Genomic DNA, 25,003 nt, shown 5'->3' on the forward strand with positions numbered 1-25,003 from the left:
ATTGAATGGAGATTACGTTGAAAAATAGTGTTGTGTAGCTAAAAGATTGGGGAATAACCTGGTGTATTTCAATGCTGAATAAAACAACCCCTGTTTCAGAAAAAAAAATGTGTTGCATTACTTATTGAACTGCCCTCGTATTTCGTTTTTCTTTTTTTTTTTTTACTCGCCGATTAGTAAAAATTAGAGAATATCTATTACTAACTGTTGCCAAACACATACCGAAAGGTACCTGTTGTTATTCAGAACTAAAATACCGTTATCAGTGTGGACCGGTCGGTTTTCTTCCCATCCCTAACACAGCTGCGCGGCGGGACGGCACGCTACAGGCACCCCCCCCCCCCCCCACCCCGCCACACACACACACACACACACACACACACACACACACACACTCCCGCTTCAGACTTCGCCTCGCCCACCCCTAGCCTGGGCTGAAAATTCCGTCTCGTTTTCTCGCCTCTCGACACCACACACACACACACATACACACACTTGGTTTACACTTCGCCTCGCCCACCCCCAGCGTGGGATGGAAATTCCGTCGCGTTTTCTCCTCACCTCTCGGCGTGCAACGGTTCCAACTTGATGTACTCCTTTTAGATCGTAGGTAGGGGTAGGAGGAGGACGTTGCTTTAAAGCTACTGCTGTTAAGGCTATGGAAAATCTATGCAAATAAGGCTATGGATAAATTATTACATCAGATTTGAAAACTGAAGTCTATTGCGGGCATCTACCAGGTGACTCTCTTCTATGGGTCTTCAGGCGCATTTTCTCCAATGTTTGGGCAGATAGTTGCAGTTCCGTCGTTACAATGTGTGTTTGAATCAGCCCAAAAAAATACCGCACATTGAGTCTCGCGTGCGAGGCCCATTTTCGGTGGAAAGCGTCCATGTATATCCCGTTACAATCTAAATTATTTTGAAATCCGAATTTTACATATTCATTCGACAAAGAGGCCCCAAATTAGTCTAGTGCGATATTCGTTATTTCGTGTTTGGCTATTCCTGTCAACACGTATCGATAAGACGAATATAGCACAAGCCTAATTTGGGACCGCTCTGTCGATGGGCATGTAACTTCAGATTCAGATACCGTTTTTTTTGTAACGGGCAACAGACAGACGCGTTCCGTCGACATTGAGCGTCGCATGAAAGACGGGACGAGCAGTTTTGTTGGGGCTGACTCCAACTACACTTCGCAAAAACGAAACTTCATATTCCTGCCGAAATGCCAGGTACAATACCCCAGAAGACTCTTAGTTTAGACACGCTGTATTACAGAGAGCAGTGTTGGCAAATACACACATCAACAAAAGTTTTGCATCACCCCATTATTTCTGAATTCATGGCATAGGAAACAAAAAATGGCGTTGAATCGTGCGTATACAGAGCGGTCCAAAAAATGTATCCACTATTTAAAAATCCGTAAGTGGCAAACTAATTGACGGACTTGTCTCATCTTTGGTAGTGTAATAGTTTGTAGTTCCGGCAATCGCCACACAAGCGTTATATTGCGTTGTTTTATTTTGTCAGATGACAGTCGCCAGATATTCACTGTTTTGTTCGCAGTTGTTCCTAGTTACTCGAGTAAACATTGTTGGCGCAAGGCTTACATTCGATGAAAGGAAGTCAGTTTTGAAGTAGTTTTTAAGTATGAAAATATTGAGGTTCAATGGGATTGGCGAAATGAGTAGCAGAGCCACCGACACGTTTTACGATTCGTCGCATTCGAGACAAATTTGAAGCCGAAGGCTGTGCTAAATATGTACACAAACAACTATCTGGACGACCTGTAACAGTAACAAGTCCAGCTAACTCCTGTCATGTGTTGCAACAGTTCACTCGCTCACCACAGAAGTCTGTGAGACAGTGTGCCCGTGAAACTGGAGTGAGTCGCTCAAGTGTTCGGCAACTTTTGAAGACAACAAAGTGGAAGTGCTACATCCCACGATTGCTACACGCAATGAACGAGGACGACCCTGCTGTAGAATGGAGTACTGCGAGTGGTTTACTAACATGGTGCGCAACGATGAAAGATTTTGCAGAGACGATTGTGTGGTCTCATGAGGCACAGTTCAAACTCAATGGTAGAGTAAATCGCCACAATTGCATATACTGGGCCGCCGAACATCCGAACGTCCATATAGACAAAGCCGTGAATTTGCCAGGAGTAAATGTGTCTTACCGGGGCTTGATTGGGCAATTCTTCATTGACGGCACAGTTACCGGTGAGGTGTACCTTCAGAAGCTTCAGACATCCATTTTACCTGCCATCCGAGACTCGTATAGAGACGGAAGAGTTTACTTTCAACAAGATGGTGCCTCAGCCCACTACCAGAATCATGTTAGGGCGTATCTCGTCGAAAATCTACCAGGAAGATGGATTGACCGTAGAGGTGCTGTGGAGTATCCACCACGTTCCCCAGACCTACTCCTGTGGACTTTTACCAGTGGGGAATACTAAAGGACGTCGTTTATCGACAAAAGCCACGAACATTGGACGAACTTCGAGAATCCATTGTACATTAATGTGCAAATATCCAACTGAACACGTTGCAGTCAGTAGTTTGTGCTGCAGTTCGGCTGCATCGTTCGTTTTAATCGACACCACATAATCGGTTGGGTTCGTGTCTGGGAAACAGACAGACCACTCCGTTCCAGTGATCCTGATATGCTGAAGGAATGTGTTCACAAGAACACCACAATCCGCATGAGTTACCGTCCATCAAAATGACAGCGCAATTTTATACCTGTTCCCCAGAGCAGTGAGATTGCCCTCAACAACCTCGGGAGGTGTAAAAGCCCCATGTAATGCCACACCTTAAACTACTCCACCGCCACCTTCTTGCACATATGGGACGCAGTGTTGGAGGCGTTAGATATTAAAGGGTTGTCTCCAGACACGTTGTCTGCGGTCATCAGGGTACAAACAAACTCGAGTGTCGTCCGTAAACAATATGTGGCGTCAAATCCGGATGATTGATTGCTCATCTTTAACGGAGCTCATGTTGTTGTGGTAATTGCATCATGCAATCGTTTGATGTGATACGGGACGTCCTGCCTAACCCCTTCGAGCGTCGAACTCAGTTCTGGAATACTCAGCTCACGGTTCCTTAGACTGACTCAAATGCAATACCGATCGTCCTTTACATCAGTAGAGCGTTAACGGCTGTGCGGTGTAAGTCCTCAACACTGCACGTCAGTTGGAACCGATTCCATGTCCGCGGCACACCTCTTTTTCTCCTGTGCACGCCATTGGACAACTTCGCTGGTTGCCAAGCCGCCTTCGCGTAACGTGATAAATTGCACCGAATAAATGATCGCGATTGTACTTCGTGGCTTCGTAGATATTCACTACACTGTTCCAGATGCTCTAATATGTCTGCTGGTGCCTTACTTTCAACTGAAATCAGAACTGTTGCATTCTACCCATAGGTGGCGGTCGCGGTAAATGTTTGTGTGTTTACAGTCAATGTCAGGAGTACACGATCGTGACAGGAACACTCACAATAGCAACACACCTGCGCGACGTACCTAGGTGATACAGCCCTTTTCTTAATGTGCGTATGTTGGCCGCAATCCAGAATTGATCGCTGAAACTGATTACGTTGATACGATGATATGTGATTTAGAATTGTAGTCAGTAAATTCGTGTCTCTTTTCTTGGGATTACTCCTATAATATTGCAGGTTCCGATTCTTTTCTTCTGCTGGGGACGCCTCGAGTGACATCTTCGCGAATGCCAAAGTCTCGGAGCAGCTCATGAGCAGAGTAGAGACAGCAGTTGCACGCATGCTGCTATTTATGAATGTCGGTCACATGAGCAGACACGCCATTGTGGCGTCGAGATGCATAGCGCTTGAGTGCACTGCAGTCGACCTTTGTGCATCGATTTGACAGTAGAAGCTTCGCGATGCGTGTTAGCTTACTGTTACTGCTAAATCAGATCGATGCGATCACATAATTCCGTGTGGTAGCATGCTTTCTCATTTCTGAGCTCATTCGGAAGTGACTATTGAACTCAGTTCACGTAATTTTCATGTCACCGAGCAGGAACACAGTCGCACTGCGTATGTACAGAAACGACGACAGAGCGAGGTACCGCAATGTTAACACGCTAGACTCGCATTCGGGAGGACGACGGTTCAAACCCGCTTCCGGCCATCCTGATTTAGGTTTTCCGTGATTTTCATAAATCGCTTAAAGTAAATGCTGGGATGGTTCCTTTGATAGAGTACGGCCGATTTCCTTCCCCATCCCTCCCTAATCGGAGTACGTGCTCCGTCTCAATGTCCTCTTTGCCGGCCGGAGTGGCCGAGCGGTTCTATGCGGTACAGTCTGGAACCGCGCGACCGCTACGGTCGCAGGTCCGAATACTGCCTCGGGCATGGATGTGTATGATGTCCTTAGGTTAGTTAGGTTTAAGTAGTCCCATAGTGCTCAGAGCCGTTTGAACCATTTTTTTGTCCTCCTTGTCGACGGGACATTAAACACTAATCGCCTTTTTCAGAAACGACAATAATAGATTAGGTAATATTTCACAGAGGCTGGAGATATGTGTCAGGATGGCCGGACGAGGGATTGAACCGTCGTCCTCCCCAACACGTAAAGAACAGCTGTCTTTGTGTTACCAAGGTAAACGTGTGAGAGCAAAATCATTGTTAACCAAACAACGATAAAATGAACTTGCATGAGATGAGGTAAAGTTCTGTTTAATTAAACAGTAATTAAATAAACTTTCATTATATCACACTGTTGTCACGGACACTTGCTACCCACAGTAATGACTCGCTCGAAGCATTAAACAGAAAAGTTGCATCAGATCCCAGCCAACCGCTTATTCAATTACTCATTATCTCGTAGAGAAATGAGTCATTGTGGAATTGTGCTGCTACCTCGTAATTTGAGCCATTATCTTGCACTGATCGTAATTTTTTTTTCTAATGTATCTGCATCTCGCGGTTTATTTTACATTCCTGCTGCTGACTTGGACGTATGACAGCACGGTTTATCACTTCCAGCAGAAGCAATAATGAAGGAATAGGTACGAGTTTGCAGTTTTGAAACAACAATGGAACGGTGCAAAAAAAAAATTATTTGTGTTTGGCGCACTTTATACATAGGTGCGCCAGATCGAGGATTAAGTTGTAAATAACTGAAAATCACGGCGCTCGGGTATGGTTCTATATCTCGCGATATTCAGTCCTGAATTGTCTCTAAACTGTAGTAGCGGACTTGCATTCATGAAACCGTAAACAGCGCTGCGCACGCTCTGCACAGTTATACGACACTATGATGACTGTTGCTATTGGAATAACTCATTAAAACAGGCCACCTAGCGGGAGCGTCGGAACTAACAGCGTTAGGCGGGAGTAGAACTTGAAGGAATGATGCATTCAGTGCTTCATCAAATATTTCTGTAAGTTATTTACAGTTCTTACAGTGACGGGCGAGTGGGCGCGGAGCAGGCGTCCGATGGCGTCCCACGTGTGTTCCCACTGTCTCAAATCAGGCAAAGACCGAAAATGTGAATTTTATCATCATGCTCCTCAAACTACTACTGGTCGATTCTGGCTTTTGTCACACGAATAGTTTCCTGCTGGAAGATGCCGTCGGCTTCGGACAAGACAGCGATCACGAACGGGTGCAAGTGGTCCGCAATAATGCTCACCTAATCCGCATCTGCCATAGTGTCTCAGCTTACTCCCACACGTCCCACGCAAGTAGTATAAATACTGCCCCCATTGTCTGCATGCGTAGTGTGCTGTATGTTTCGAGTATCCATTTGCCTGGATAACGGCTTGTGTTTCATCCGACGAGCCGAAAAAAGTACATGGATCCACGGTCCATTTTCGATGATCTCGTGCCCACTGCAGTCGTAGGTGACAACGACGTTCGGTCGTCTGCTGCAGAACCTCGTGTTCAAAACTGTGCCCTGAGATGAGTGTTAGGAAACACTTCTTCCTGCTGCAGCATTGTACTCTGTCGCCAAGTGTACCGTGTGTCGACAACTAACTTTCCTTACAGACGGACAAGTCTGAGGCCTGGGCGTTGTGCGATTTAGCGTGCTCGTCAAACCCCTTGCACTGTCATTCAGCCATTGTACATACACAATGTGATCAAAAGCATCCGGACACATACGTGCATTGTGCTGCCACCTACTACCAGGTACTCCATATCAGCGACCTCAGTAGTCTTTAGACGTCGTGAGAGAGCAAAATGGAGTGCTCCGCGGAGCTCACGGACTTCGAACGTAGTCAGGTGATTGTGTCACTTGTGTCATACGTCTGTACGCTAGATTTCCGCGCTCCTAAACATCCCTAGGTCCACTGCTTCCGATGTGATAGTGAAGTAGATACAAGAACGGACACCCACAACACAAAAGCGTACCGGCCGACGTCGTCTGTTGACTGGCAGAGATCGACAGTTGAAGAGGGTCGTAATGTGTAATATGCAGATGTAGTGGACTGACAAGACAGCCAGTCCACAGTGACGGGTAACCGAAAGGCACGCGTACACACACGCCGACTGGCGTGAAGTCTGGAACAGGATACGTAATGAATGCTAATAAGAAAAGTACGTAGCTTCTATAATACTTAACTTTACTTCATCCTTGTGGTACATCGCTCTTGGTTATACAAATGACACTTTAAATATGGTTAATGGCGCCTCGCTAGGTCGTAGCCATGGACTTAGCTGAAGGCTATTCTAACAGTCTCTCGGCAAATGAGAGAAAGGCTTCGTCAGTGTAGTCGCTAGCAAAGTCGTCGTACAACTGGGGCGAGTGCTAGTCCGTCTTTCTAGACCTGCCATGTGGTGGCGCTAGGTCTGCAATTACTGACAGTGGCGACACGCGGGTCCGACATGTACTAATGGACCGCGGCCGATTTAAAGCTACCACCTAGCAAGTGTGGTGTCTGGCGGTGACACCACAGCAGACATCTATCCAGACCATCACACAGGAATTCGAAACTGCTTCTTGATCCACTGCATGTACTAGGACAGTTAGGCGGGAGGTGAGAAAACTCGAATTACATGATCGAGCGGCTGCTCATAAGCCACACATCAAGCCGGTAAATGCCAAGCGACACCTCGCTTGGTGTAAGGAGCGTAAACATAGCACGATTGAACACTGGAAAAACGTTGTGTGGAGTGACGAATAACGGTACCCAATGTGACCATCCGATGGCAAATGCCCGGTTAACATCATCTGCAAGCGTGTGTAGAGACAACATTCAAATTCGGAGGCGGTAGTGTTACGGTTTGGTCGTGTTTTTCATGGAGAGGGCTTGCACCCCTTGTTGTTCTGCGTGTCACTATCAGAGCACAGGCGTACATTGCTGTTTTAAGCCCCTTCTCGCTTCCCACTGTTGAAGAGCTATTCGGGGGTGGCGATTGCATCTTTCAACACGATCGGGCATCTGTTCATAATCCACGGCCTGTAGCGAAGCGATTACACGACAGTAACATCCCTGTAATGGCTCAAATGGCTCTGAGCACTATGGGACTTAACATCTATGGTCATCAGTCCCCTAGAACTTAGAACTACTGAAACCTAAGTAACCTAAGGACACCACACAACACCCAGCCATCACGAGGCAGAGAAAATCCCTGACCCCGCCGGGAATCGAACCCGGGCGTGGGAAGCGAGAACGCTTCCGCACGACCACGAGATGCGGGCTCCCTGTAATGGACTGGCCTGCACGGAGTAATGAACTGAATCCTATAGCACACCTTTGGGATGTTTTGGAACGCCGACTTCGTGCCAGGCCTCACCGACTGACATCGATACTTCTCCTCAGTGCAGCACTCGGTGAACAATGGGCTGCCATTCCCCAAGAAACCTTCCAGCACCTGATCGAACGTATGCCTGCGAGAGTGGAAGCTGTCATCAAGGCTAAGGGTGGACCAACACCATATTGAATTCCAGCATTACCGATGGAGGGCGCCACGAGCTTGTAAGTCGTTTTCAGCCAGATGTCCGTATACTTTTTATCACATAGTGTAAGATCGACGTTCCCCTTCCTAAGCACCAGGCCATAAAAATTTGACCTATGTCAAAATTACTTACGTCAGTGGGTTTTCTCATTAGCTGCCTTTATCGTCGCTGGAGTGATTGGCCATTTGCCTCTGATCCGCTTCTGTACTTTCCTTAACGCGTCACGTGCTACCAGAGACGGCCTTCAGTATCGTTATGATCATACGTCATGTTCTGTCTCACCGGTGTGTGTATGACGGGAGCGGTCCACACTCAGAACGATTGTTGACTTGCAGACTTGTGTAGATCTCGTGATCTTCCGGATGATCCTTGTAATCGCTCCCCGCAGTGTCATTGCGAAGTTTATCTTCCTGCCTATAAGGAACAGTCAAGACAGGTAGATGAAGAAAAAGTAAGTAAACTTGTTTATTGTTTCAAAAGTAATCGCTGTAACTATTCGTACCTTTATCCCACTTTGAGACAAGACGGTCAGTTCCTTTACGGAAAAAATGATCTGGACTGAGGATGTGTATGGACGTTCAGTGAACTTCTGCGCCGCAGTCCAAACAACCTTGGCAACATGTAAGCGGGCCTAATTTCTCCCCAAGCGATTCCTATATCTTTGGAGCTCTAACAAAGACTTACTTTACTAAGGTTTGAAGCTCCCCTTGATGTTTTTCCGTGTTAGCGATTTAATAATCGTGTTTTGAAAATCAGCCATAAGCAAACACAATTTTCTTTTTTTTTAATTTTCATATTTACCCAGACATGTTTCGACAAATGTCATCTTCTGTGGGTCTTTTTTTTTTATTTCTGTAAAATATAGTATCAAATTTATTTATCTATTGTAGGCCTAAGAATTCAAATATGTGCATTTTGTTTTGTTTAGACGCCCAGAACTACCACATAAAAAAGCAATAACACAAGGAAAAATAGTCCTGAAAGAAACTACAACACTGTGCAACCAAACAATGAATTATACAAACGCACTTCCCCACATAAAACATAACATTCAAACAACCTTCTTTCCAGCTCTCTCTCTCTCTCTCTCTCTCTCTCTCTCTCTCTCTCTCTCTCTCTCTGTCATACATTCTGCCCTCTCCCAGCAGCCACACCAAACTAGTTCTGAGAAAACGCTCAAAATCAACGCCACAACAAATACAAGACAAGCAATGCAAGTTAGCAGCGACAATAACGTAACACTTCTCACTGCACTGTGTATGGAGTCAGAAATATCTGCTCAGAACAGAACCCTGGATACACCCCTTCCACATAACGTTGCAGCACATATGATTTTATATCACTGCAGGCTATAGATCCTCCAATTAGTGTCCGCAGCTCGTGGTCTCGCGGTCGCGTTCTCGCTTCCCGGGTTCGATTACCGGCGGGATCAGGGATTTTCACCTGCCTCGAGACGACTGCGTGTTTGTCTTGTCCTCATTATTTCATCGTCATTCTTGAAAGTGGCAAGATTGGAGTGAGCAAAGGTTGGGAATTTGTACGGGCGCTGATAACCGCGCTTTTGAACGCACCACAAACCAATAATCATCATCCAATTAGAGATGGGATCATTTATCCAGGTCCTCCTGAGGAGGTGGACAGAAATGTTGTAGGACTGAAGGGGTTACCTATCGTATGGGAAGGGAGACTGGAATCCGCTTGACTCGGTCCACACACTCCAGACTGAGCTGCGACGCCGTGATTACGTCCCCGGCGTGTGTATTATTCACGGGCTGGAGCGCTGCGCCACGGCGCTTGCCGACGCTCCGAATAAAAAGTGGCTTTCATTCCGCTGGAAGCGACGTCGTTGCAACCCGCGACAGACACCGGGATAGCGGGCTATGTAGCGAGCAGCTCATTGCGGCAGCTGCTTGCCCTGCCGGTGGCAGCTACAGTCTCCTCTGTCTGTACTCCGTTAACCCAGTCAAGAAATATTATTCGTCCCCCCAAACACAGCACCTCCCAGTTCTCCGCTTTCTGTCCCATTCACTGGCGATAGACGGGAAGGAGGAATGTCGGCAATGTAACGTTACGAGGGACATGCCACAATTAGAGACAAATTGATGTTGAAATATGAAAGTTTCGTACTTTAATGGCTTCAGGTTGGGATCACTTGGATGAACTGGGAACAGCTGACGGGCTATAAATTGTTTTGTTTATAACCCGAGCATTGCATTTAACGATGACGTGTCTGCTTGAAGTTTCCACGTTAGTTGAACAACGTTCAATGACCCGTTTTGTACTTTCGGTAGGCGAAAAACTGGCTAAAGTCTTTTCCCGAATGATTTTATAGTTTGGCGAAAAATTGTATCAACCGGGAAAAATATTTGATTTTATTGTTTTGAGCTTTTCCTCATTACAGAGGCTTATCTCCTACATAATAGTTTACTTGGAAATTACAATACAAACAGTAAACGTTCTTAAACTATATTCTCAAAATATTCCTCCAGGTGTTTCGATCTTGTGTGTCTTCTTCCACTGCGCCCATTCTCCTCATTGTCTGCTGTACATTTTGGAGCCAGGTAGTCATAGGTCGTCCTCCTCTTCTTCTCCCCTCCGGTTCCCACTCCAGTATCAGTTTTGGTATTCTGGTTTTCTCCATTCGTCGTACATGCCCGTACCACTGTAATTTCTTCCTATCCATTACGTCATATATTCTTTCTTTTATTTCCATTCTCCTTATTATTTCGGTGTTCCTTATCTTTTCTTTCCTGGAGATTCTTGCTGATCTTCTCCAAAAGTCCATCTCTAGAGCTTGTAATTTTTTAATGTGCTTCATGTTAATTGTCCAGGTCTCCGTTCCATACAGAACCACACCCTCTAATATGGATTTGTATATTAATTTTTTAGTTCTGCTCATTACATTCCTGCTCCATAAGACTGAGTTAAGCATCCCAATGACCCTCCGTCCGCTACTAATTCTTTTATTGATTTCTGACTCTGATTTTCCCTCGATTTCTAGAATGGATACCAAATAACAAATGGTTCAAATGGCTCTGAGCACTATGGGACTCAACTGCTTTGGTCATAAGTCCCCTAGAACTCAGAACTACTTAAACCTAACTAACCTAAGGACATCACACACATCCATGCCCGAGGCAGGATTCGAACCTGCGACCGTAGCGGTCGTGCGGTTCCAGACTGTAGCGCCTTTAACCGCTCGGCCACTCCGGCCGGCTCCCAAATAACAGAAAGTGTTTATCTTTTTGATTTTCTTTCCTTCAATGTATAGCTCATCTGAATCATTAGTCAAGTATTCTGTTTTTTGGTAATTAATCTTCAAACCCCAAATTTTTGTATGCTACTGCTAGTTGATTGAAAAATATTTAAAAGTCGGTAGAACAGTTCAAAAACAGTCGAACGACAGTGACTTACGGGCGGCGTCCTGGCCGGCCTGTCAAAATAGCAACCCCTTCGCTTGAAACCCGCATTGACGACATTAACGTGAAGACCGACGTGTTATAGTTGAACATACTGGGAAAACAGCTGTACTAAGTATCGGCACAGTAAAAAAGCTGAAGCACAGCAGAAAAAGTGCAGGGTGTGACCCGCAAGAGTTAACGTAACGTCGTCTGGAAACAAAATCCACAGCGTATACAGACTTGACAGAATGCTATGAAAGGAAAGGTGGCCCTTTGCTAAACCAAATTTTAACTTGTGATGGAACTTGAGTTTACTATTTTGAACCAGAGTCCAAACGACAAAACATGGAATGGAAGCAAACCATTTAATCTGTCCGAAAGAAATTCAGACCGCAATCATCAACGGGAAAAGTCATGTTGATCGTCTTTCGGTATGCCCAGAGTGTCTTCTCTTGTGAGTGTTTGGAAGACCAGAGTGCAATAAACAGTGCCTGCTAGTCGCTCATGGTGATCACCAAAGTAAACCGAGCAATGAGAGAGAGAGAGATATCTGGAATTCCAAAGAAAAGACCTGACATTGTGATATTGCTTGCTACGCAATGCTGTCAGAGTCGTATCTAGACGTATCAGGGGTTGCATATTACTCCAACTGCACACGCCCGACAGCATTATAGAGCCTCCACCAGCTTCAACAGTCCACTGCTTACATGCAGGGTCCATGGATTCATGAGATTTTCTCCATACCCGCAAACGTTCATCCGCTCGATATAATTTGAAACGAGACTCGTCCGACCCCGAAACATATTTCCAGTCATAAACAGTCCAATGTCGGTGTTGGGCCCAGGCGAGGCGTAAACCTTTGTGTCGCGCACTCATCAGGGGTACACGAGTGGGCCTTCGGCTCCGAAAGCCCATATCGATGATGTTTTGTTGAATGGTTCGCACGCAGACACTTGCTGATTGCTCAGCATTGAAATCTGCAGCAATTTACGGAAGAACCACAATTCTGTCACGTTGAACGATTCTCTTAAGTCGTCGTTGGTCCCGTTCTTGCATCTTTTTCTGGCCGCAGCGATGTCGGAGATTTGATGTTTTACCGGATTCCTGATATTCACGCCACGCTCGTGAAATGGTCGTACGGGAAAATCCCCACTTCATCGCTGCCTCGGAGATGCAGTGTCCCATCGCTCGTGCGCCGACTGCCAACACCACGTTCAAACTCACTTAAATCTCGATAACCTGCTATTGTAGCAGCAGTGACAGATCTAACAATGGCGACAGACACTTGTCGTCTTACGTAGGCGTTGCCGACCGCAGCGCCGTATTCTGCCTGTTTATATATCTCTGTATTTGAATACGCATGCCTATACCAGTTTCTGTGGCACTTCAGCGTACATTATCAAGCGACAAAAGATGAAGAGACGTCATAAAGAAATATATTAAGCGATCTAGACGGATTTATTCACAAAATATCCACAACGATCGGGGACTGATAAAGGAAGTAACTTTTTTCTTGCTATAACTAAATGACTGGTTCCAGAATGAAATGTCAGTTGCTTTCGCAGAATAATTCCTCAGTTTACGTTGTTGTTGTTGTTGTTGTTGTTGAAGGGTGATGGAGTCCTCTGCTATCCGTTTCAGACAAGTCACTGCGTAATTTACGGTTAAATGTATCTCAGATACAGACGGAAGGGCTGTTTCTTCCATTATTAGAAACGGCAACCCTGTTTATCGCACTGTCAAAGAACGTCGGCGGAACGCGCCAGATTGCTGGTCGTTATGCGCCGATAAAGGTATCTAAACATCACAATTGGGAATTTTGTAGGCAGGTGCGAGGGCATCATAATCATTGCTTGTGGGCATGAGACAGAAGTTGCCGAACTGTTGCCACTGCACCAACTACGCAACATTAAAATATTTTATTGGTTAAGGAGATAAGTGAACGGTGTAAACTTAATAGGTGGCATTCAGTGGAACAGTGTGCAGGAGTGTTTGCTCACCTCGTAAGTACACGGGGCTTCAAAAAAAATCATCCGCTTACACAACTCTTAAATCTTCCACAAAAAGTAGTAATTTTAACTTCATTAATAAATAGGTTCGGCCATTGCTGTCATGATTCTGTTAAAAAATACAATAAAACATTAGAAAAAACTAGATAACATTAAGAAACAACTGGATATGTAGATTACTATATACCAACTTTACGAGTGCTTCTTCGAATAATTTGCATCCAGCTAGATGTACAAACCATGCAGAAGTGCTGTCTGAGATAGAAGACCCATAGTTTAATGGAATGTGGCTGCCACTCCGAGGTGCGGTTGGTGGGGCATATAATTACACTGAAGCGTCAAATTGGTATTGGTATGCGTATTCAAATACGGAGATAACGTAAACAGGCAGAATACGGCGCCACGGTCGGCAACGCCTATGTAAGACAGAAAGTGTCTGGCGCATTTGTGAGATCGGTTACTGCTGCTACAATGGCAGATTATCGAGATTTAACTGAGTTTTGAACGTGGTCTTACAGTCGGCGCACGAGCTGTGGTTCAAAAAATGGTTCAAATGGCTCTGAGCACTATGGGACTTAACATCTATGGTCATCAGTCCCCTAGAACTTAAAACTACTTGAACCTAACTAACCTAAGGACATCACACAACACCCAGTCATCACGAGGCAGAGAAAATCCCTGACCCCGCCGGGAATCGAACCCGGGCGCGGGAAGCGAGAACGCTACCGCACGAGCACGAGCTATGGGACACATTATCTCCGACGTGTCGATGAAGTGGGGATTTTCACGTACGACCGTTTGACGAGTGTACCGTGAACACCAGGAATCCGATAAAACATCGAATCTCAAACATCGCTGCGGCCGAAAAGATTCTACAAGAATGTGACCAAGAGAAGAGAAGTGTTGAACGTGACAGAAGTGCAATCAACGCTTCCGCAAATTTCTGCAGATTTCAGTTCCTGTTTAGGGAACTAGGGATACTAACTACTGCTTCCCAATATATTTATTCCTTAATGAAATTTGTCATTAAAAATATATCACTTTTTCAAACCAACAGCTCAGTTAATGGAATCAATACTAGAAATAAGAATAATCTTCACAAGGATTTAGTCACTTAGTCTTGTACAAAAAGGTGTGCATTATTCAGGAACACACATTTTCAATAACTTGCCAGCAGCCATAAAAAGCTTAACAACCAATGAAATTCAGTTTAAGAGAAGCCTAAAGGATTTATTGGTGGCCAACTCCTTCTACTCCATTGATGAATTTCTTAGTAAAACCAACTTATTTGTATATAACTGCAACATAACTTCTGCACAATTTCAGTGCAGTAATGTGTTCATTGAAAATTTGTGTGTGTGTGTGTGTGTGTGTGTAAGTACAATCTAACTTCTGCACCATTTCACTGGAGTAATGTGTTCATTGTAAATAAGTATTACAGTAGTTGTATTACATGCTTATTACCTTATAAATAAATAAAAAACTTTTTTATTTTAAATTCAGTGCATTAGTATTTGTAAAACGACTCTTAGCATTCATTAAAAAATGACGATCATTCCACTTGGGACCTGTGGAATGGTACATTAGCTTACTTGTTTTAGTTGTAAATATTTGTCGTGTACTGTTGTTTTTCTGACATGTTCCACATCCTGGAGGACCTCCTCACTACGGATCAATTGGAATGAAAGTAAATCTAATCTAATCTAATCTAATCTAATCTAAGCAAATGTCAGCGTGTGAACCATTCAACGAAACATCATCGATATGGGATTTGGGAGCCAAAGGCCCTCTCGTGTACCCTTGATGACTGCACAACACGCCTCGCCAGGGCCCGTCAACAACGACATTGGGCTGTTGAATCCATGGAGCCGGCATGTCAGCAGGGGACTGTTCAAGGTGGTGGAGGCTCTGTAATGGTGTGGGGCGTGTGCAGTTGGGATCATATGGGACCCCTGATACGTCTAGATACGACTCTTGACAGGTGACACTTACATAAGCATCCTGTCTGATCACCTGCATCCATTCTTGACCATTGTGCGTTCCAGCGGATTTGGGCAATTCCAGCAGAACAATGCGACACCCCACACGTCCAGAATTGCTATAGAGTGGCTCCAGGAACACACTTCTGAGTTTAAACACTTCCGCTTGCCACCGGACTCCCAGACATGAACTTTATTGAGAATACCTGGGATGCCTTGTAACGTGCTGTTCAGAAGAGATCTCCTCCCCCCGTACTCTTATGAATTTATGGACAGCTGGTAGGATTCATGGTGTCAATTCCCTCCAGCACTACTTTTATTAGTAGAGTCCATGCCACGTCGTGGTGCGGCACTTCTGCGTGCTCGCGGGGGCCCTACACGATGTTAGACAAGTGTACCAGTTTCTTTGGCTCTTCAGTGTAAACTGAGCGAGGTTGCGCAGTGGTTAGACACTGGACTCGCATTCGGGAGGACGACGGTTCAATCCCGCGTCCGGCGATCCTGATTTAGGTTTTCCGTGATTTCCCTAAATCACTCCAGGCAAATGCCGGGATGGTTCCTTTCAAAGGGTACGGCCGACTTCGTTCTTCGTCGTTCCCTAATCCGATTAGACCGATGACCTCGCTGTCTGGTCTCCTTCCCCAAAACAACCCAACCCAACCCTTCAATGTAAAACAATTAGGTAGCTGTTGTAATATCATTACAGTACAGAACAGTGAATATTAAAATAAGTATGTAATAATGTTGCCAACGGCCTTGCCACAATTGTAACACCAGTTCACTTCGCTCACCCAAGTGCTGTCGGGCTTAACTACACTCCTGGAAATTGAAATAAGAACACCGTGAATTCATTGTCCCAGGAAGGGGAAACTTATTGACACATTCCTGGGGTCAGATACATCACATGATCACACTGACAGAACCACAGGCACATAGACACAGGCAACAGAGCATGCACAATGTCGGCACTAGTACAGTGTATATCCACCTTTCGCAGCAATGCAGGCTGCTATTCTCCCATGGAGACGATCGTAGAGATGCTGGATGTAGTCCTGTGGAACGGCTTGCCATGCCATTTCCACCTGGCGCCTCAGTTGGACCAGCGTTCGTGCTGGACGTGCAGACCGCGTGAGACGACGCTTCATCCAGTCCCAAACATGCTCAATGGGGGACAGATCCGGAGATCTTGCTGGCCAGGGTAGTTGACTTACACCTTCTAGAGCACGTTGGGTGGCACGGGATACATGCGGACGTGCATTGTCCTGTTGGAACAGCAAGTTCCCTTGCCGGTCTAGGAATGGTAGAACGATGGGTTCGATGACGGTTTGGATGTACCGTGCACTATTCAGTGTCCCCTCGACGATCACCAGTGGTGTACGGCCAGTGTAGGAGATAGCTCCCCACACCATGATGCCGGGTGTTGGCCCTGTGTGCCTCGGTCGTATGCAGTCCTGATTGTGGCGATCACCTGCACGGCGCCAAACACGCATACGACCATCATTGGCACCAAGGCAGAAGCGACTCTCATCGCTGAAGACGACACGTCTCCATTCGTCCCTCCATTCACGCCTGTCGCGACACCACTGGAGGCGGGTTGCACGATGTTGGGGCGTGATCGGAAGACGGCCTAACGGTGTGCGGGACCGTAGCCCAGCTTCATGGAGACGGTTGCGAATGGTCCTCACCGATACCCCAGGAGCAACAGTGTCCCTAATTTGCTGGGAAGTGGCGGTGCGGTCCCCTACGGCACTGCGTAGGATCCTACGGTCTTGGCGTGCATCCGTGCGTCGCTGCGGTCCGGTCCCAGGTCGACGGGCACGTGCGCCTTCCGCCGACCACTGGCGACAACATTGATGTACTGTGGAGACCTGACGCCCCACGTGTTGAGCAATTCGGCGGTACGTCCACCCGGCCTCCCGCATGCCCACTATACGCCCTCGCTCAAAGTCCGTCAACTGCACATACTGTTCACGTCCACGCTGTCGCGGCATGCTACCAGTGTTACAGACTGCGAGTGTTACAGACTGCGATGGAGCTCCGTATGCCACGGCAAACTGGCTGACACTGACGGCGGCGGTGCACAAATGCTGCGCAGCTAGCGCCATTCGACGGCCAACACCGCGGTTCCTGGTGTGTCCGTTGTGCCGTGCGTGTGATCATTGCTTGTACAGCCCTCTCGCAGTGTCCGGAACAAGTATGGTGGGTCTGACACACCGGTGTCAATGTGTTCTTTTTTCCATTTCCAGGAGTGTATTACTTGAATGGATGACCGTCCGGGCCTGCCAAGCGCTATTGGCAAGTGGGGTGGACTCTGCCGTTGTGAGGCCAACTGAGGAACTACGTGACTGAGAACAGCGGCTCCGTTCACGAAAACTGACAACGGTCGGCAGAGCTGTGTACTGACCACATACCGCTACATATCCGCTTCTCGATGAGGTTGACACGGCGGTCAGTCGGAACCGTAGCGCCTTCCGATGCCTGTTCGGAGTTAATTTAATATCTTAAGTCTTACTCCGACCAGTGTGCGATTTGCAGGGGGGGATGGGGGGGGGGGATTTTCCCCTCTCTGCATCAGACCATCCCCTCTGGTTTTAGTTTATGCATCCCAACCTGGGATATTTATTTCCCACGCACTGGAGTAAAACTTTACATATAATTTAAATTTGTGGAGCCGAACACTGAAAGTTTTTTATACAGACTTACTATTAATATGTTTGCTTATTAATTTTGAAAAAGTGTTATCTAGTAGTTATTGTTGTTGTGTTCAGTCCAGAGACTGATTTGATGCAGCTCTCCATGCATGTAGTAGTTAAGCATTTCAAAACGTTTAGAACTAAATCATCATTATCATGTTGTGATTGTTGCTTTCGTCTAAGGTGCGTCATCCGTTTACTTGCGGGCTTGTATCAAGATGGACGAAAGTACAACGGTTTCCAATAAAACTTGTTTAATAATATATACATATATTTATTTGTCCTTTGAGGGAGTTGCTTGCGATTCTTTTTTTGACATTGTTGAATTAGAAAGTGCGACAGGAGCACTATGCGACTTAACTTCTGAGGTCATCAGTCGCCTAGAACTTAGAACTGATTAAACCTAACTAACCTAAGGACATCACGAACATCCATGCCCGAGGCAGGATTCGAACCCGCGACCGTAGCGGTCGCTCGGTTCCAGACTGTAGCGCCTAGAACCGCACGGCCAATTAGGCCGGCTATGGCATTACAAATGATGAACTAAAAAACTACCTTGTAGGTATCGCAACAGATGGTGGCTCAACAATGCTTGCACCTTACAAAGGCGTAGCCGCTCTACTGCTTAGTCAATACATAAGGATTTAACTGTAGTTCATTGTATGAACTACAAAATGAAATTAGCTGTCCACGATGTTGTGAATGATGTAGCAGATGTATACCATATACAGGTTGTTTTTTAGATTCCTTATATTCCGTGTTTTCTCGAAGCCCCAAAAATCAGAGACTACGAAGTGTTTCACAAGAATTGTCCTCGCAGCTATTAAAACTAGGCCGTATTTTTCGCGTACGTTGGGTTGCTTCCTCATTTAGTGCTTTTCGAGCTTTTCTTGAACGTCACAGTTCTCTTGTCCATCTTTTTGAAAAACTGAGACATGATGGTTCCTGATCAACTGAGGAGAGATCTAAATTTGAACGTTTACTAAAACATCTCACAGAGTGGCTTTTCTGATAGTGCATACGCGTGAATAGTGAGTTTCGGCATTAACATCTATTTATAAATAACGGTTTAACCATGGGTAACGCCACGGTCCAAGCTAGTAACATAATTATACTAACCCCCTAAGACATTCCCCCCCACTGGTAAAAGCACAAATCGCACACTGACTCCGACGATATGCGTGCAGAAGTGACTTTCTGAACACACAAACATTTCGAAAAAAAGTGTACAGCAAATGAATAAAGTTGTACATAAAACCATTAAACTTCACTGTATATTGTAGGTATTTCCACGAGTAATTTGTCACGCATTAATTTCCAATGTTTTTCCCCTAGTTTCTTCTCCCTTTTATTTGTATACAAACTAAGTAATAAAGGAAAAGAGAGACGACGCAGAACGAGCAGGTTAATGGGAGGTTATCTGGTACAACACTACATTTACCCAATACTTGGCGCCTTCAAAATTAACGCTGCACGCACGATATGGAAAGAGAATGGTTGATGGTCGCTATAAAGAGAATCGTAAAGCAGCCTCGTAGAGATACCAACCACCCCTCAGGTCCAGGTGGCTCCTCCACAAGTTCCCGGCCGTGCATCCGATTTCCTGCGACCTATCTTTTCTGCTGAATTCTTTGTCGTATATTTATATATTCTGTGTTAGAATTCTTCTGGGTAAGTGTCAGTTGAGTCACTCTTGGCTTAATTACCATTTTGACATTAAAAAATTAACTGTGAGCTAAGTTAACGACCATCGCTTCCGCGTCAAGCGTGCAAACAGAAAAACCAACAAATATTTTGAAGTGATTCGTAAATGAGAATTAAAAAAATTTGATAACCTCCATTAAAATAGAAGTCTACTATATAGGTAGATTCTCTGTGACCTCTCTTCAGCCGTTCCGTGCTGGGCTACCTGCACTTCGATGAACAGCTGCCAATCGGAGAACGCAGCCGTCCTGTACCTATCAGGACTGTTGATATTTTTAAAAAATCGGAAATCCGCAATATCTACATTTAAAAAGTATTATCATCGGTCCTAACCATCGAAGAAGGTATCGATATATCGATCAAAAAAATATCGACGCACATGCCGGTAAAAATATCGGCTACACATTGTAAATATGCTGCCAGTTTTAGAGCTGTATATTTAAGTATTGATTTATAATTAGAACAGGCTAGCGGCCTGTTGTCCCCCTTCGAGCAAGAATTAAAAGGAAAACTATGCACGATGACGCTTGGCGATAATCACTTCGCTAACAGGTGTCCAGTAAGTCGGCCGTTCGGTTTCGTCACGCATCTCATTTGTCCGGAACACTCAATGTCGCCTTCCAATGTTTTCATTTCTGCCAAGGACAGTGACTTGTGAAAATTGCATAGTGAACTAAACGTTTGCTGTTTGTGTCGGTAGCGCCGATTACGTCAGCATTTCCCCTTACACGTCTCCGCTCACCGCAAAAATCAATCTTGTCACATAGAGTTTTGTTCATAATTTTCAGAAACTGTTTTTGAAGAACGTCGATGTGAAGAAATAGCAAAACGGTTCATATGGCTCTGAACACTATGGGACTCATCGATACGTCTGAATTCACTTGACAACGCCACATGCAGCCTCTTCTGAGGTCGGCTTGGCGCTCTTTAATGAGGGCAGCGCTATTCGTAATCCAGACGACGAATTTTTCTTTTGCTTTTACCTCCTTGTAGATTTCGCAATTAAACAAGCCCCAGAGACAAAATTTTAAATGGGGTGAGGTCCACAGACCTGGGTGGCCAAAAAATTTTCAACTTGTTGTGATCCATATTCCAGGGAATGTTATGTTCCGATTATGTATCACCTGATGAGTAAAACGGGCTGGAAGAACATGTCATTCTTGTATCCAAGGGAATTGCTTGCAGTAATGGCAGCAGTACATTTTAAGTCTACATAACGAGGCCCTGGAAGAGGGGGCCGGTAACACCAACAGGTTCCATCAAATGTAATATCATACCATACCACACTTCTACAGACAAGTGTTCCTGGAAATGACTGCATAAATGCATGTGGACTTCTGCTGTTGGACTATTGATGCAAGTTAAGGCTGTTACTGGTACACGAAATGTATTTGCAGTTAACAAATTTGGGCAACCATTAGGTGTATGATGGAATGAAAATAATTTGCATCAGACGGAGACTCTAACCCGAATTTGCCGCTTATCGCGAGCTGTCGCCTTACCATTAGGCAATCCTAGCTCGCGAGAAGTGGGAAATCCGGGTTAGAGTCTCTGTCCGGCACAAATTTGTATTGTCGTCATTCCATTATACAGTCGATGGTTGTCCTTATTTGCAACTGCCAGTACATACATGTCTTTCATAACAACTGCACCCGCTGCAGTGCCTGTTCCTTCAGGCATGCATGCACAGCAAGCAACAAAATTCCTGATCATTTGCCTTCATCTACTCCTCAAATGTGTTGCATCTGGTGTAAATGATTAGAATAGAGGCCATGCATACCTAATGTCCACTGTTGCCTTGTATGTGGAACTGTGTTACTTCCAAACCCTGTTCTTTTACGTGTTCAGTTGAAATGACTTCTGGGCACTACACCAGTATTGAGCAGCTTTGTGAAGAAATTAGGGCATTGTCTAGCAAACTCGCTGCAAGTAGCACCAGCAGCGTTTCCGTTCCAAAACCTGTACACCATACCACCCCGAGATCGGAATGGTCAGTGGTGTTCACGAGCCAATTGATAACGACCAAGCAGATGTGCACATATGGCAAGCTGCTGATTTTTGTGATTGTAAACACTATACTATTGGCTTGGTGAATAAGTTTGCAGTATTTTTCCGTAAGTTTAATAAGCACAACCGATATACACAACAGAGACTTCAGTCATCATTAATATATTCTCATTCACTATTTACAACAGTCTGCCAACACTAGTGTAACTTTTTGACTCTGCTAATGTAGAAATCACGTGGTTTTGAAGTGAAGAACTTGTCAAGCCATATTCGAGGTGCATTTTCATCCGGAAAGGAAGTTCTTTGCAGACTGTTAGAGTGTGGAAAAGCTGAAATCAGCTGAAAGTCAGGTGAATGAGGTGGGTGCAGAATGATTTCCCAAACCAACTCCTGCATAGTTTTCTTTGTCAGTCTAGCAGAATGCGAGTGGGCATTATCATTGAGTAACATTACTGTCTTCCTGGTCATTGTTCTTGGTTTGTGTCTGGAAGATGTTTCATTTGTTGACAGTAAAATAATGTCAGCAGTGATGGTTGCACCTTGGGGAAACAGTTCAGAGTACACAACACCATCAGTGTTCCACCAGATGCGTAATATTCTTTTTCGTGGATGCGCCCAAGTTTTTTGTAAGGGGTGTTGCTGCTTTGTTTGGGCTCAACTATTTTTTTCTTTTCCCTGTGTTAGTTCAAAGACACAATTTCTCTTCACCAGAGTCAATAGAAGATAGGAATGGTCAGTGGTGTTCACGAGCCAATTGATAACGACCAAGCAGATGTGCACATATGGCAAGCTGCTGATTTTTGTGATTTTGACTTAGAGCATGGGGTACCCGTGTACCTGATTTTGGAGTCTTACCCATTGCATGCAAATGTCGGACAATGGTGGAATGATCACAGTTCCACATATTTGCCAGTTCTCGAGTACAACCTTGTGGATCATTGTGGATTAATGATTAAATTCTGAAGGTCTCCCTGAATTTGCCAAAATGATCCTCATTAAAATGAGAAAACAACTTTCTTTCGTGCTCTGTCCAATGGCATTATCCCCATACATGGCACGAATGTTTCTGGCTGGCTCTGTTGCTGTCATCCCTCTGTTGAACTCAGACAGAAGAACGTGTCCCGATTCTTCCTCGTGGCACTCCATTTTCTATCGTCCACAGCCCTTCTCACTATGTACAAGTGAGAAAATGACAGTATATAAAATCAAATAACAATAGTAAATAAAACATAAAAAATAACAACTGGTAAATAAGCCTGCAGCAACCAGAGTACTAACTCGCAAGACAAAAATGCAACCAACTTGCGCACCAATCAAATATAAAACTAGCCTACAAATCACAATAAAAGTTGTATAATACATTAATATAAAATTAAGCACAACCTGATTATCAAAATAAATCTGACAGTCAATAAATAAATCCACAGCAACTGGAGTACCACCTCACGAAACACACTTACCTATGTAAATAGCTGTATCTCTGTACCAGTAAAAATTGGACACATGCTATATGGAACTCCTCCTGAAACAGTCTGTATAGTTATCAAATCATATAAGGTGTTTTGTAAAATGAGTGAATATTGCTGAATAGGCCTCCACAGTATATCCGTGCTGCAGATCCCATGCCATCTTAACCCTCCCCCTCCCCCTGCCCCTTCCCCTCAGCCTCCTGTAGCATGATCTATGTAAGATGGCAGTGAGTGAGAATGCCTGGGTTTGCCGTGTGTTGCAGCCACGACCGGGACCAGCCGTTCTCGTTCCAGCTGGGCGTGGGGCAGGTGATCAAGGGCTGGGACCAGGGCCTGGTGGACATGTGTGTCGGCGAGCGCCGCCGCCTCGTTATCCCGCCTGAGCTGGCGTACGGCGACCGTGGGGCGGGTGCAGTCATCCCAGGAGGTGAGTGCTCTTCCACTTTTGGCATACCACCTTTAACGGCATGCTGCTTCCAGACAGCTGCGAGAACGAGACGTGGTGACAAAATGCCGTGCAGTAATGCCTCTACAGTAATTCCTTTTCCTGAAAAGATACTCTGTTCAAAAGAATTAAGGGAACATTACTTTGGCCATCTCCAATACTCCACTGAGCAATAATTGAAGACTGTGTATGTTACCAAATTATACCTTTATCTTTCACAAAGTAAGTACACAACAAAATGTGATTACATTCTCTATAATTTGGATAAAAGAAACTGAATGTGAGACTGATGTAAAGAACTTAGAACTACTTAAACCTAACTAACCTAAGGACATCACACACATCCATGCCCGAGGCAGGATTCGAACCTGCAACCGTAGCGGTCACGCAGTTCCAGAGTGACGCGCCTAGAACCGCACGGCCACACCGGCCGGTCGATGTCGAAAACAAAGTGGAAACAATCAATCGTCCCATCATCTTGTCTGCTTTTCATTGGACTGGCAATTGGTAATTTTAAGGCCTCTTTCAGGCATAGACTCCAAGCAGTATGGATTTTGAAATGGAAAGATAGACAGAGGACACCAGTAATTATTGGAATTTTGGTAGACTTGCAGTAGCATTTGATAATTTATAGTTGCCTGTCGTATCATCAAGAGTGAGGGACATAAGTTGTATAATGGCCCCCTTTAATTGCCTATGAGATTTCTGTTGTGACAGGAGAGCCAAATAGACTTCCCAGAAAGCAGTTTAAGAAAGAACTAATCAAATTATATCTGCAAGGCTTTGTTTGCAGCCCTGTGTCTTGGGATCTTGCCCCCGAGCTGCTGCTGCAAGACATTGAAGATGCAAGCCAGAAATAATGGTGAACGAATTCTATAAATGCTTTGAGAATGATATGGAGAGAATAAATTTGTGATTGCCACACAAGATAGTTATTCTAGTGCCTAGAGGGAAGTTGTCGAGAGCAAAAATCCTAAAACAAAAACAAATGACGAGTAGCCACAATGAAGAGGCCATCAGATAAATGGGGTTGCTGTTACATGAGAACTAAAATTTCTCTTCCCATTCAGCATGTCTGCAAAAAAAGAGGCTTTATATAATTAACAAATTAGCAAATATATGACAGAACAGATTTAACAAAGATTATAAAGTATCACAAAATTAGAGGACCATTGTTTAGCCATTGCAGGTTACGGAGCCAATAGCACTGCAAGTTTGGATGAAGAAGGGAGACATCCAAATAATTATGGAAATCCTAGAAAAATCTGTGAGAACTAAACAAGAAATAAAAGAGCAGCCTTTACAAGAATTTCACCATTCTTGGGACACATCAACAACAGGTAGAAGTCTGAGCC

General features: G+C 45.0%; 1 protein-coding gene across 2 annotated transcripts in view; it reads left to right on the forward strand.

Moving 5' to 3' along the window:
- The window catches only part of LOC126188042 (FK506-binding protein 2), a 141,577-nt gene that overhangs the window by 107,715 nt on the left and 8,859 nt on the right, over positions 1–25,003 (forward strand). For both annotated transcript variants that reach the window (XM_049929470.1, XM_049929471.1), the window contains exon 2: positions 23,467–23,630. In XM_049929470.1, coding sequence (XP_049785427.1) covers positions 23,467–23,630 — 164 coding nt within the window. The remainder of the gene's footprint in view (positions 1–23,466; positions 23,631–25,003) is intronic.

The sequence above is a fragment of the Schistocerca cancellata genome, chromosome 5, assembly GCF_023864275.1.
Source record: "Schistocerca cancellata isolate TAMUIC-IGC-003103 chromosome 5, iqSchCanc2.1, whole genome shotgun sequence".
NCBI classification, from domain to species: Eukaryota; Metazoa; Arthropoda; class Insecta; order Orthoptera; family Acrididae; genus Schistocerca; species Schistocerca cancellata.